The following is a 14,195-nucleotide window of genomic DNA, read 5'->3' on the forward strand; positions in this document are numbered from 1 at the left end:
AGACACAACGCTCCGAACCACTTTTAACGACTCAGGGAGATCTTTATTCCTTTTTACACCCTCTTTCACCGCAGCACTGCGCATTCCCGCGCCCGGCGCGCTCCCCTCACCCTGAGGGGAAGACAGCAGCGAAGCGACGCCACCAAAGGGGCGGGGCGCCGCGCGCGCCAGGCCCCTCCAGCCAATCAGCGGCGGGAGCGCCAACCCCGCCTCCCAGACGCAAAGCGCTGCGATTGGCCGGGGCGAGCGGGAGGGGGCGTGGCCCGGCGCCCGCCATGCTGATCACGCTGTGTTACCTGTACCTGTGGGCGCGCTGGGGGCCGCGCTCGGCCGCGCTGGTCCGCAGCACCGTGCGGAGACTGCACCGCTCCCGCTGCTCCTTCACCTTCTGCGCCCGCCAGCCGCAGCCCGAGGAGCGCGTGTGCCTCCGCATCGGCGGGAAGGTGTTCTGCACCGGCGAGGCGCAGGTAGAGCCGCGGGGATGCGGCGGCAACGCGGGATGCGCATCCCGGCGCCGCGCGGCGGCGGGGATCGGGTTTGGGTTTGGGGATTGATGGCGGGCGGGGGTTTGGGATTGGGAAAAATGAAGCGCCGAGGGGGTTCCCAGCGCTGTGACAGCCGGGGGGAAGGAGGAGGGGACACCCCGGTGGTCGCTTTGGTAGGAAATGTTAGTTCAGGTGTGGTTCGCTCTCCTGGCTGCTGGCAGAGGAGATGGGCTGAGGGACGCTCTGCGTGCTGTAAATGTCTGTTTATATGTATTTATAGATGTATGTATAGGTGTTGAGTGCAGCTCTGCAAGGAGAGCAGCGGTTATAGGAAAGCTCGGCTGGGAGAGATGGATAGAATTTCACAGAATCGCAGGATGGTTTGGGTTGGAAAGGACCTTAAAGATCATCCTGGTGCGATCCCTGCCGTGGCTCCAGGCCCCGGTGTCCAGCTGGCCTTGGACACTCCAGCCGCAGCCTCTGTGGGTGCCCTGTGCCAGGGCTTCCTCAAAGACAACATTTCCCTCCTAATATCCCATGGAAACCTGCTCACTTTCAGTTTAAGGGCGTTCCCCCTTGTCCTGTCACTCCACGTCCATGGGAAAAGCCTCTTTCCATTTTAGCCACATGTTTGGAGCACCTATAAACTTCTAAAAATATGTGTTTGTGCGTTCAAGATTCACGTCAGGGGTTTAAATCGTTGCTGGATCTGCCCTGGAATGTGAACTGAGCCTTGGGTTCCTGAGAGCTGTGGTCTCCTCGGAGGAAAATGGGGTGGAAAATGAAAATATCATTTTTTATTTTTACAAATGAGCAGAGGTGGGCGAGGCTGTGGCAGCCCATGACGGTGGAAAAATCCTGTGCCTGAAGCAGTTCCATTTGGCAGTGCTTGGAAGCAAAACTGAAAGTGAGCTTGTGCTTGACTTCCAGGCTGAAAAAATGGAATTCCCCTGGCACTGCCCACAGCTAGCCTGAATTATTTAAACCATTCTTAGATTTCTCTAAATTCGTCACTAAATGCCAGAATTGGGCTGGGTAAGGCTCTTCTTGATCTCGGGTTTTTTTTTTTTTTGCTGCTGTTGATGTGTTTGTGGGGAATTCTTTCAGTTGTTCCAGGCATTGCTGGGCAGGGATTTATGGAGCGTGGCAGTGGCTTCAGGAGGCACAGAAGCTTTTCATGACTTCAGTGGGTAAGGAGAACGTTTGCAGGGAGGGAAAACAAGATTAGAAATGCTGATGGATGTTTAAAACTAGAGTTTTGGTGGTTTTTTTTTGCTATTTAATGGACAGATTATTTCGCGCTCAAGAGCGATGAATCTTAGAAGCTTTCCCAGCCAAGTTAAATGCTCAATTCACATTCCAATAAAGCTCTCCAAACCAAAATAAAGCTGTGTTTAGGGGACTTCTGCCTCCATTGCCCTGGATTATTCTGCTGTGAAGAGGATTGCAGCTGATTTCTGCTCTTTGCTCCACTCCTGCTCGGTTCTGAAACAGCTTCTCCTCGGTCCTTGCACAGGCAGCACATTTTTTTCAGTCTGCAGCACTGTTCATGCAGGCTGATTTTATAATCTGCTGGGTTTGGTGGGAGCTGGGAATTCCTCTGGGGAGCTGCAGCTTGGCACAGACTCCAGGCTGTTATTCAATATGTTTTTGTCTCTATAAAATCCGTGGTGGCAGCGTTTTGAGGATCCCTGGGGCAGGTCGTGGTGTGCTGCAGCTCAGGGTGAGGGTTCTGGCCCTGCATCATCTGTGAAGAGATAAAATGTTAATTAAGATTATATATTTTTTTTGGCTCCTAGGCAGCCAGCAAATCTCCTTTGCTCTCAGTAGCTTGGACTGTGATCAGCAGCTTGCTTAAGACACCGGCAAGTCATAAATCATCACCTGGAAAGGCTTTTTTTTTTGTTTGTTTTTTTGGTTTGATCTTTAGCCAAATCGGATGTTTAAGGTATTTTAAAGCTTCCTGAGCTCAGTTCACTTTCCTGGGGGAGAAATCAATGTTTGTTTGTGCAGTTTCTGTGCTCACCAAGGGGGGTTGGATCAGTGACCTGCCCCCAGAGCCTCAATATTCCGTGGTTTCATTGGAGTTGTGCAGGGATGGACACTTGTAATGTCAGAATTTAGTGCCAGAGGGGAATTCTTTCCTGCTCCTACATGGAATTACTCAAAGTGTGTGCTCCTGGTGTGGCAGAAGCAAAGCAGTTATTTCTAATGTTTGCCACTTTTAAAATACGTCAAGACAAATGAAGTTCAAAGCAAAACCTACGTAAAAATTAAAAATTGATGTAATGTTTTCCTGAGGAGCTGTGAAGCGTCTCAGACGTGTTTTTTGGTTTGCTGATTCCAGTTCTGAGCTTTATTTGTTCTTTGGTGAGGGCAAGAGAGGGAATCTTTTGTAATTGAATGGAGAAAACCTTTTGTCCCGTGGTCTGCTGGGTGGTGCATAGAACAACTTCAGGATTCTGCACAAATTATTTCTTTATGTTTCGTGAGTTTCACAGCGAACGAGGAATTTTGCTGCAGATGGATGAGGATTCAGTATTCAGAGTGGATGGGAGAGGAGGATCAGGTGAATGAGGGATGGCAAATGTCCCACAGGAGTCACAGTGGCTCAGGGATTTTGTGTTCCTCTCTCTCTTCCTGCAGTTGGAATTGGTTTCCAAACGTGGCTTGCCACTTTCAGTTTTACTTTTAGTGCTCCTTTGTAACGGCTCAGAACTTTACCCCTTTATTTTATTTTTTGTCTCATGGGGTGTGTGAAATAATCATCACCCCTCCTTGCAAGGCTGGAGGGTCGGGTTTGAACTTCAGCTGGGCGCGATTTAAAAAGGAATTCTTAAATCAGCTGCTTTCTTGACAAACTTCTTTTCCTTTCCCTCTTCTTCCAGTTCCTCGATGACTTAAACAGGTGGAGTGTGCTTCTCATTTCCCCCTTGGTTCAGCCTGAGAAGCTGCTGCCAGCAGAGCACATTGCCTTTGTGACAGAGAGTGTTTCTGCTCACACAGAGAACTTGCAGAAAGGCCCCGACTCTTCAAAGGAGGTGAGGAAAACTCCCCTTGTGTCTTGCCTAGGAGGGATGTTAATGGGAGTGAAAAGGGAATTGCTTCATTGGAGTCACTGCTAGTAATGAAGTTTTGTGTTTCAAACAGAGCCAGAGGTATTTTGGTGAGACTTTCAGTAGCATTTTTTTCCTCTGGCTGTGAGTGAGAGTCGCTCCTCTGCTCTGGAGCCAGACTGGGAGAAGTTGGGATTGTTCAGCCTGGGGAAGAAAAGGCTCCAGGGAGAGCTCAGAGCCCCTTCCAGGACCTAAAGAGGCTCCAGGAGAGCAATTCTGGACAAGAACTTGGCTTCCCACTGCCAGAGGGCAGGACTGGAGGGGATCTTGGGCAGGAATTGTTCCCTGGCAGAGTGGGCAGGGGCTGGGCTGGAATTCCCAGATTTGCTGTGGCTGCCCCTGGATCCCTGGCAGTGCCCAAGGCCAGGCTGGACACTGGGGCTTGGAGCAGCCTGGGATGCCCTTGTGGGAAATCCTTCTCCTGCTTTTTTGCAGCCCCCTGTAGGCACTGGAAGGCTGTGAGAGAGGAGAGATGGATCTCTCTGCCTCCAGGGCAGAGGGGAAGAGGGCAGATGTGCATGTCAGGATGTGTCTGGAACAAAACATCTGGCATTCCAGAGCTCCTCCATGAACCAGGCTCTGGCCCAGGCTGGGGTCACCCCTGGGGCCATGGATAAGAATGTCCCTAAGGGCATTTGTCACCTTTAGTTCCTTGGAATTAGGTTTCAGGCTCCTTCTTGGAGTTCCAGGAGGTGACATCCACAGGTTCTCCTGGCCTGTCTGCCTCTCTGGGTGAGGATCTTGTGTTTTCCAGGTCAGTTTTTCCAGGAGATGATCCAGCAATCCCCTGCTGGAGTGACCATGGGGAGCAGAGGCCTTGGTGAACAGATTTCTCTGAGGGCAGGGACAGGATAGGTGGGGAATGGGCTCAGCTCCAGCTTTGGGGGGCTGCAGTCAGATTTTGGGGGGCTGCAGTCAGATTTGGGGGGCTGCAGTCAGATTTGGGGGGCTGCAGTCAGACTTTGGGGGGCTGCAGTCAGATTTTGGGGGGCTGCAGTCAGATTTGGGGGGCTGCAGTCAGACTTTGGGGGGCTGCAGTCAGACTTTGGGGGGCTGCAGTCAGATTTTGGGGGGCTGCAGTCAGATTTTGGCGGGCTGCAGTCAGATTTTGGGTGCCTTCACCCCCTTCCAGTCCCGTTTCAGAGCATGGATTTGGAGCCTGTTAGTCAGGAATGATATCCACAATTGCTGCTTCAGGGCAAATCCTTGTTTTCATGGAGCTCTGAGGCACCCAGAGTTTGGTGGGATCTTCTCTGCTCCAATCTTCTCATCCTGATTCCACTGGGCACACATTTCCTTGGGGAAAAGCTGCTTTGGGAATGATTTTATTGCCTGTGGTAGGTGGGATCCATCCAGGTGAGCTCTGCTTCTGGAGCTGGATGAGCTGTGCCTTCCCTCTTGTCTCAGAGTGCACCTGGGCAGTGCTGGCCAGCTCAGATGGGAGATTTTCATTTGATTTTTACTTTTATTGTAGCAGAAAGATCCACAAAGCCATCTGCATTGGAGCTCTGCTTATCTGTTCTTTTGGGGATTATTTTTAAGTTAATCTTTTTGGGTTTGGTTTCGTTTTCTTTAGGATGGGAATTTTTGCATTTTATGTGGGCTTTTACTAATTTTAGTAATTAATTAATAATGAATTTGATATAGAAAGCTCAAAAGTGATACTCTAGGCAAAAAAAATCAAAACTAAAGAGGAAAAGGACTGCTGATTTATTTTGGTTATCGTTCTTCTGTGTGAACACAGCAAAGTGCTCTTAATTTTGGGACCTCTGGCTGTCACCATGGGCAGGGGCTGTGGGAACACACTGCTCTTGGGGGAATTTCTGGCCAGAAAACCCATTTTTTGTAGGACTATCAGTGATCTTTGCCTGATGAAAATGAAGGGGACTCAGAAAACAGGAGAATGAATAAAGTCTCATCTCTTGCTAAGAGCTGGTCTTTCATTATTCTGACAGGATTTTGATTTTGAACTGGAAAATATTCCAAAGCTGGAAAATAGTGGAAAATTTTGAAAATATTCCCTGAGGGTTTTTGCTCTGCCCTGGAGCCAGTGGATTGTTGCCTGAGCAGGATTTCAGGGTCAGAGGTTTTGGCAAGACCTTCACTTTGTGAGTTACTCCTGTGGGTTCACTTTATTTGCACTGTGCAGCAATATCTACATTTTATATCTGAGATTTTACTTGCCACCAAAGAAAGATCACAGAGCATCAACAGATCTTCCTCAGAGTTTCCAGGTGTGGGTGTTACTTGTTCTTTGGATAAGAAAGGATATTTAAATATTCTGAAAGTAGAAGAATGCTCTGCCACCACAGTCAGCCTATATTGAACCTGGGATGTGCTCTGGAGTTTAACCCCAAAATTCAAAGTGGTGAAGCCCCACACACTGCTCCTCTTTTCCTTCTGGAAAGGGATGTTTTTTCCCTAAAGGTTTGCAGAAGTCATGGATCAGGAGATCCCCTGCCACGTTTTTTGTTAGATATCCAAAGGTCAGGAATAGAAATATGGATTGAAAACCTCACCTGCAGAGCTGCCCCAGCCCCGGAATTCCCAGCCCAGGGAGGACGTGGAGCTGCTGCAGAGAGCCCAGAGGAGGCTCCAGGATGAGCAGAGGGCTGGAGCAGCTCTGCTGGGAGGAAAGGCTGCCACAGCTGGGATTGTTCAGCCTGGACAGGAGAAGCTTTGGGCTGAGCTCAGGGTGGCCTTGCAGGGCCTGAAGGAGCCCCAGGAAACCTGGAGAGAGACAATTCCCAAGGGCTGCAGGGACAGGACACAGGGAATGGCTTCACACTGAGAAATGACAAGTTCAGGTGGGATGTTGGGAAAAAATCCTTCCCTGGGAGGGTGAGGAGGGGCTGGGCTGGAATTCCCAGATTTGCTGTGGCTGCCCCTGGATCCCTGGCAGTGCCCAAGGCCAGGTTGGACACTGGGGCTGGAGCAGCCTGGGACAGTGGGAGGTGTCCCTGCCATGTGTGGGGTGGGATTGGATGATTTTTAAGGTCCTTCCATCCCAAACCATTCTGGGGTTCTGTGACTGAATGGTCTCATTTGGGTTTTGCTAATCAGAAATTCCTTTGAGGATGACTCAGAAAGGAGACAGAACCATCAGGGTTGTTTGTTCTTTCTTCTTGTTCCCTTGGGAAAAACCTCAAAATCAAAAGCTGGATTCTCTTGGCTGTTGTACAGTTCCATGTAAACCATTTAATTGCAGTAAATAAAAAGGTACATTTTGCTGATGGACTAATTATGAACCAGCATAACAAGAATAACTGAGAGCTCACCCTCAGTTTGTGCATTCAAAACAAGTTTTTCCTTATTTCAGTCATTGTTTTCCATCTGCTGTGTGGTGGTGAAAAGCTGAACCTCATGGAGATGGTGTCCAAGTGCTGCATCTGCTCTGTGGGGATTTCACTTTGTCTCCCAGTTTTTGGGACATGGCAAAGGCTGATTTTTTTAATTTTTTTTTTAGATCATGAAGGCAGGTGCTGCTTCCTTGTCTCTAAAAATTCCTTCATGGGAGAACAACTGGTTTGTGTATCCACTTGTGGCTCCTATTTGTGCAACGTTTCTTTCCTGGAAAAAAAAGAATTTTGGATGTAGAAAAACATCTTGAACCCTCTAGTTAATGCTTCTGATATTTTTTATTAAACCCCTGTGGTTGACTTTTGTTCTTTTTATCAGCATTCTTGCTCGGAGTTTGTGCTGAAGGAAACAAATCCAAAGTGGAATTTTTCTTACAGGGTGTCACAACTCTCCGCTGCCTTTTTGTTGCTGGGAACTTTTAGAGCCTCGATCTTTGGGAAATGATTCCTTTGTGCTCCCAGTTTGCTCCCAACACTTGGTGTGGACGTTGTTCTCTTCCATCAGGGCTCAATCTTTGCTGCCTGCAGCAACCCTCCCTCAATAAATTCTTCTTTTATTCAATTCTCCCACAGTTCCTCTTGCAGACTCACAATATTGTTGGTACTTGGGGGATTTTTTTTTTTTCCATGACCTTGCCCGACTGAAAGCCATCCATATGCTCTGTTCTAGATTGTGAAGTGGTCAGACTTTTGTTCACCCTTGGCCTATAAACCTGGTGAACCTTTTAAGTTAATTGCTGAAGCCAGTGTAGATAATTTCAGTAGCCTTGGAATAGCCTTCCTGGAAGACAGGCTGCAGATGGATAACGGGATGGTGCCACACAGGATTGTTTGTAAGTATCCTCCTGATCATTTTTAATAGCACAACATAGTTGGTTTATGGTTGGTTTAGGATTTTGCAAATGGTTTTCATACCTACCTGAAAATTTTGTGTTTTATTTGAGATAAGAGTTTTCTTCCTGGTGGGATTCCAGGGCAGTTGATCCTTCTGTAGCTCTGCTTTAATTTCATGGGATGGTGGAATGGTTTGGGTTGGAAGGAGCCTTAAAAATCATCCATTCCCCCTTCCTGTGGGCTTCCTCTATCCCAGGCTGCTCCAAACCAGAAGTTAGAAAATACTTTCTTTAAGTCTTGTCTGGTAGATTAACAAATCTATTTAAAAAACCCACCTAAAAACCCCACAAATCTGGAAGTTTTAAAGCAAATGTTCTCCTTTTTTTTTTTTTTTTCATATTTGACATAGAAGTGTATCCAAACCTGAACATGGATTGAGAACAACTTGGTTGGACTTTTTGTTTGTTTGTGGGGTTTTTATTTGCTTTACTGTTTTTTTTTTTATGTAGATCACAGTGCACTGGCAGAAATTAAGGACTGACAAAATCAGCAACATTTAACTGAAGTGCAAGAAGACAGGAATATTCTCCCAAAAGAATCTGAAGGGAAATTCTGCCTCTCTTGGTGCTTTTTTTCTGCATCAATATTCCCCCAAGGAAGGATGGAAGCTGAGAGTGTCCCAGCCATTCCTTTTTTCAAATGTTTTCTGCCTCTTTTTGCTTCCAGTGCTGTGTGGAAGCTGCTCCAGAACAGGCTGGGGGAGGCTCTAGATGGAATAACAGAGGTTGGAAGCTGTGAAATTCCCTTGGGATATCAAAAAATTAAAAACAAAAAAAAAACTTGCTTCATGTTTCTGTTCCAACTGAGATGTAGTTTCGTAAGGAAAGGGATTGAAGCTGGATGTGCAACAAAATTTTATTAATCAAGTTTCTCCCTGAACTAAAAGCATGATGGATTTATTTGGTTTTGTGGGAGTGGAGAAGGATTCAGTAAAATTTTTCAGATTTTGCCTGGAAGTGTTTTCGTGGCTCAGCAGCTGAAGAAACCCTCCCTTAGTGAAGAGTATTTTTTTCTCTCCTCTTTCTTCTACACATTTCATGCTGGCAATGATCATCTTTGCTCTTCTCTTCTCTTCTCACTTGTTTTTGCTATGAATTATCTTCACATTTCTGTCCTTTTCAGGGGAAAAGGGGAATTTTTAACAGTTCTTCTTGTTTTCTTGTTTTCCCTTGAATTCTTAACTCCCAGATCTTCTTGTGGGTGGGTCTCTCTTCCTTTCTGCAGACTGAAATCAGCTCCAATATCTTTTTACCCCCTTTCCTTGTGCCAAACCTTTATCTGCAGCCTTGAGCACTGCAAGGGACGTGGTTCGATGTCTACCTTAGCCAATACCATCACTGTATTGGCTTATTTCAAAATAGTTTATTTCCAAACAGCAGCAAGTGACTTTAAGCCCTGCCCTCCTTAGAAGAGCAGTATTTTTCCAGAGGTTTTTTTTTTTTTTTTCCTTCGTTTTGTCTTTAGATTTATGTTACGAGTTCAAATCTCTGTTGTTCTGGAGGGGAAAAAAAACAAGATTTGTTGTGTCACATCAGTGAAATTCTTGCTGTTGCAGAGAATTTGTAGCGAGATTAAATTCTGCTGGTAATGATATTTATCATAACCCCTTTTAGGTCGTGATTTTAACCCCCTTTTTTTTGTATCCTTTACCTTTTCCAGCTGTGCATTTGGAGGAATCTGCTCTGAAGGAGTTGGCACAGGAGGCGCCATCAGAGAAGGAGAGAAGCACAGACATGGATGCAGTAAATCCTGCTGGGAAATCAGGGTTAAGCCCTGGTGAGGAGGAGAAATCCAAGCTGGAAGAAGAAGAAGAAGAAGAAGAAAGGGAGCAGGAGGAGACAGGAGCTGGGGAACAGCACCACTTGCACCTTTCCAGCTGCCACGAGTGCCTGCAGCTTGAGAACAGCACCATTGAGTCGGTGAAATTCGCCTCTGCAGAAAACATCCCGGAGCTCCCCGATGATTGCAGCAGCACAACTGGGGAGAAGGAGGATGAAAGTCTGCAAAAAGGAGTGAAAAGAATCAACCTCGCTGGGAAACCCCCTAATATCTTGATTTACCTGGGCTCTGAGGCTGCCCAAGGCAGGTTTGAGCAGGTGAAGTGTGTCCTCAGGGAATGTGTGGATGCCGAGAGCTACACCATCTACCAGCTGCACCAGGAGCAAGTGCTCAAGGATCCCTGGATTGACAACTCCCTGCTGCTGGTCATTGCCACAGAGGAGCCCATTCCTGAGGGGAGCCACAAGCAGTTCATGACATTTTTGTCCAAAGGGGGGAAGATTCTTGGCTTGTCTTCGTCCTTCACCTTCGGGGGCGTGCAGATCAAGCACAAAAACAAACTGAGGAAGGCTGTGCACGAGCTGGTGGTCTCCAGAAAGGACAGCCCCGAGGTGAAGCTGAACCTCCTGGTCAGTGGCTGTGTTTTTGAGGAAGGGATGAAGGGAGATGGCAGCAGAGTGAAGGTGTGGAGTCGATTAAATAATGCTGATAAAGACCCCGTCATTGTGCACGTGGCTCACGGGAGCAGTGGAGGAGAAGCCATCCTGTCCCAGGTACTGTGAGCAGGGAGGAGTTCAGTTCCTCATCGAGGCATGGTGTGCAGTCCTCAAAAATTGTTCCCATTGCATGTGCTTGGGGTTTCCTGTTGTGTGGAATCATGGGATGGTTTGGGTTGGAGGGATCTCAAAGCCCATCCAGTGCCACCCCTGTGTCCAGTGACACCTCCCACTGTCCCAGGTGCTCCAAGCCCCAGTGTCCAACCTGGCCTTGGGCACTGCCAGGGATCCAGGGGCAGCCACAGCAAATCTGGGAAAACTCAGCCTCCTCCCCACCCTGCCGGGTGTAAATGGATGTCCAAAGGATCCAAAAGCAGGGTGGGTTTCACTTGGAATGTCACTGCTGTGAAAACACTTCCTTATTTTCACCATGGAGCCAGGTGGATCACAGAGAGTGGTCAAACAAAGAACAGTTTTGTGCAGGAAGCAGGAATTTCACTCATCAATCCATGGAAATAGCTCCAAGGGGTGCCAGAGGGTGGTGCCAGACTTCCCAGTGGTGCCCAGTGACAGCACAAGGAGCAGTGGCCATAAATTAAACCACAAAAATTCCACCTCCAAATGCGGAGGAATTTCCTTCCATGGAGGTGGCAGAGCCCTGGAACAGCTGCTCAGGGAGGAGCTGATGGAGTTTCCCTTTCTGGAGACATCCCAAACCCACCTGGACACTTCACCTGCTCCAGGTGACTCTGCCTGAGCAGGGGGTTGGGCTGGGTCATCTCCAAAAATCCCTTCCAACCCCAAATATTCTGGAATTCTGCCATCTCCCAGAGCAGAGCTTTCCCCTTCTGCCTGCTGGAAGTGGTACAGGAACAAAACTTGAGCAGATTTTGGGAGGTGGGAAATCAATCCCACAAAATCCCTACAAAAATAGGAATTGTGGCAAAGCAAGGAGTGCAGAATAAACTTTCCTGGAAACTTTTTTTTTTTGTTGTTTCCTGAGTCCTTAGTCAGGCTTTAAAGCTTTAAATGTTTGACATTCTGCACTTGTCAAATAGCTCAGAGAATCTGAGGGGTGGAATTGGAGTAGCTTAGAATGAACCGAAATAGTTTATTCCACTTAAAAATAATATCTCAGGAAATAGGTGTCTCTCCAGTATTATAGTGTGATCTCTGGTTAAAAAAATAACCAAAACAGTCAAAGAAAACCCTCAAAGAATTAAACAGATAAGATCAAGTGTTCATAATATTCTTTTCTTTATTTTACCTTCTGGATAATGAGTGAGGAAACTTTCATGGGAAGGTAAATGTTGGTCACTGATTATTGAAATGGTTTCAATATTCCCAGCTAAAGTTGTGAGTGATGGAAAATAAACACATTGAGAAGAGCAGAGTGAGATTTCTTCTCCAAGATCGACTCAAGGAATATAAAAGATGAAGAAACTTCATGAAAGGTTTTGTTTTTACCAAAATTTTAGGTAGGGAGCTTTTCTCAGGAGCCCAGAGCACTGCAGTTGAACTGCTCAGGGATCAGGTGTCAAGACTCTTTGTAGCAGTTACGGAGCTCAGAAACATTCAGGGAGTTTTTGAAGGGTTTTTCTCTTTTATCAGCTTAAACCTGCTGGATTTTTGGCCACTCTGTCAGACATTGTAGGATATTTATTGATTTTTTATCATAGGCAGTTCTGTCCCCCCATGTGCTGGCTGCTGCTGCTGGAAAATGGATTTGAATTCTGCCCTTGCAAATTCTGATTTGCTGCACCCTTTAAACTGATCCTCCTGTGGTAGTAAAACTCAATACTTCAGAGGTTTCCCCCATAAAAAAAAAAAAGAAAAAAGGGACATCAGAACACAGCTTCAAAAATCAGATTAAAAAGGATTAGTGTAATGTTTTATAATTCTAAATGACTTCCAGTCTGGATTTGAAAAGGCCTTTATTGTTTCCAGGGGCCAGGCTGTGACACCAGCCATGAAACATCCTGGCAGATTGGTTTCCCTCTTTTCTGTGCTCCTCTGGTGGGTGGGTGTGTCCTGCCTCCTCTTTAATGTATTTTTTTACAGTGATTTGGGTTGGAAAGGATCTCAAAATTATCTCATTCCACCCCTTCCATGTGCAGGGACACCTCCCACTGTCCCAGGCTGCTCCAACCCCAGTGTCCAACCTGGCCTTGGGCACTGCCAGGGGCAGCCACACTCCTTCATTTCCCTGAATTTCTAGGAAAATAAATAAAACACAAAGGGCATCCTTAAATTTGGCAAAATGGCTGGAATGACCAAAATTAAGGGCTCTCTTTAACAGCAGTAAAGGAATGTGCAGAGAGCACAAGGTGAACACAAAAGGAAAAGCAGGAAAGAACAAACCAAAAAAGGAGCTTTATGAAGGATTTTTTTTCCCTCTTAATTTTTTTTCCCTCTTAATTTCAAATTTTAAGCATCTGCTTCCACCATGAGGAGTGATTTTCTACCAGGTGAGAAAGTAACTTTTTTACATGAAGGGTTTCTTTAGCTGCACTGATATCCACTAAATTCGTGTTCTCCATGTCTTGTACAACTTCTAAAAGGCTCTTTCAATTTTAATATCATTCTAACGGAATTTTAATTTTAATGGAGTTTTAATTTTAGTTTAATTTCAATTTTAATGTCATTCTGATTGTAATGGAATTCTGCTGATGTACAAGGCACAATATGACCAAGCTTGCTGTTGGTTCTGGCAGGGCTGAAAAGCAGAAGGTTAAATTTCAAGTTGGTAAATACAAATTTGATGAACTCGTCCAGAAAAATGATTATTAAGAAGGGGAAATTTTAGGTGGGTTTTTTTAGAGGAAGTTGTGTTGTATTGAGGAGCTGTGATCCCTGAACTGGAAACTGATTTTATATTTTTGGTGTATTTTGCCAGGCCCATTTGGAGCTGGACAGCAGTTCCATGGATGTGCAAACTGAAGAGGATTTTAATTTGCTCAAGATGAGCAATACCAAGAGATACGAAGTTCTCAAGGAGATCCTGACGTGCCTGGGGCTGAGCTGTGAATCCAGTGAAATTCCTGTCTTAACACCCATTTATCTGCTCTCTCCAGATGAGGTAAGCTGAGATTTACCCTGCCAGGGAAATTCAGTGTTCCCCTAAACCCTGGTATAGTTCTTTTTAGGGAGTTTTCAACAGATATATTGCAGGTAAGCAAAAAGTGTTAATTTTTTATCCATCACTGGTTTTGTTCCTTGCTAGAAGGAATCCTGAATTTTCACCACTGGGGGATTCGTGCAGGGTTAATTTTACTGTAGTTCTGTATTTGTTGTATTTCTGTTAAGAATTTTTAAATGCTGTTCCTTAATTGGTTGCTACAGAAAATAACTGCTTTAAAAACCAGGATTTATCGTTCTTTTAAATCAAGATAAAAAATGCTGCACGGGCTGGCAACAAAATGGGAATTGTGAGGAGCAACTGGAGTTGGGAAGGGTCAAGGATTGCACAGGGAAAACCTGAATTCCTGAGGATAAAGGGATATTTGAAATATTCCTGGGAATATTTGTAATTCAGGTGGCAGCTCTCCATGAGACCCTGCTCTGAAGAATAGTGAGGAATAGATAAAGCAACTTGATTTTTGGCTTGTTTTTTCTTTAAAACATGATTTTTCTTCAAAATCGTGTGTGGATTGATTCTCTATTTGTGTGGAAACAAAACTAAACCCCATTTAACCTCTTTGACTTACATTAAACGTGCTCCAGCCACAAAACTTGTTTATTGAACTCTTCTTATTTTTGTTCTCCTCTTCCACTGGTTTTATTTCAAGATTGTTTTTGTCCAGTGCCTTTGGACTTTTCAAACATGTCATAAGTCAAAATTCAGCC

General features: G+C 45.8%; 1 protein-coding gene across 1 annotated transcript in view; it reads left to right on the plus strand.

Moving 5' to 3' along the window:
* The first annotated feature begins 275 nt into the window (after window positions 1–275).
* Window positions 276–14,195, plus strand: part of HLCS (holocarboxylase synthetase) — a 118,474-nt gene continuing 104,554 nt past the window's right edge. The window contains exons 1-5 of the mRNA XM_066314180.1: window positions 276–467; window positions 3,374–3,526; window positions 7,631–7,793; window positions 9,514–10,406; window positions 13,246–13,428. Of these exons, the coding sequence (XP_066170277.1) occupies window positions 276–467; window positions 3,374–3,526; window positions 7,631–7,793; window positions 9,514–10,406; window positions 13,246–13,428 (1,584 nt within the window). The remainder of the gene's footprint in view (window positions 468–3,373; window positions 3,527–7,630; window positions 7,794–9,513; window positions 10,407–13,245; window positions 13,429–14,195) is intronic.

Source organism: Sylvia atricapilla, chromosome 2 (assembly GCF_009819655.1).
Source record: "Sylvia atricapilla isolate bSylAtr1 chromosome 2, bSylAtr1.pri, whole genome shotgun sequence".
NCBI classification, from domain to species: Eukaryota; Metazoa; Chordata; class Aves; order Passeriformes; family Sylviidae; genus Sylvia; species Sylvia atricapilla.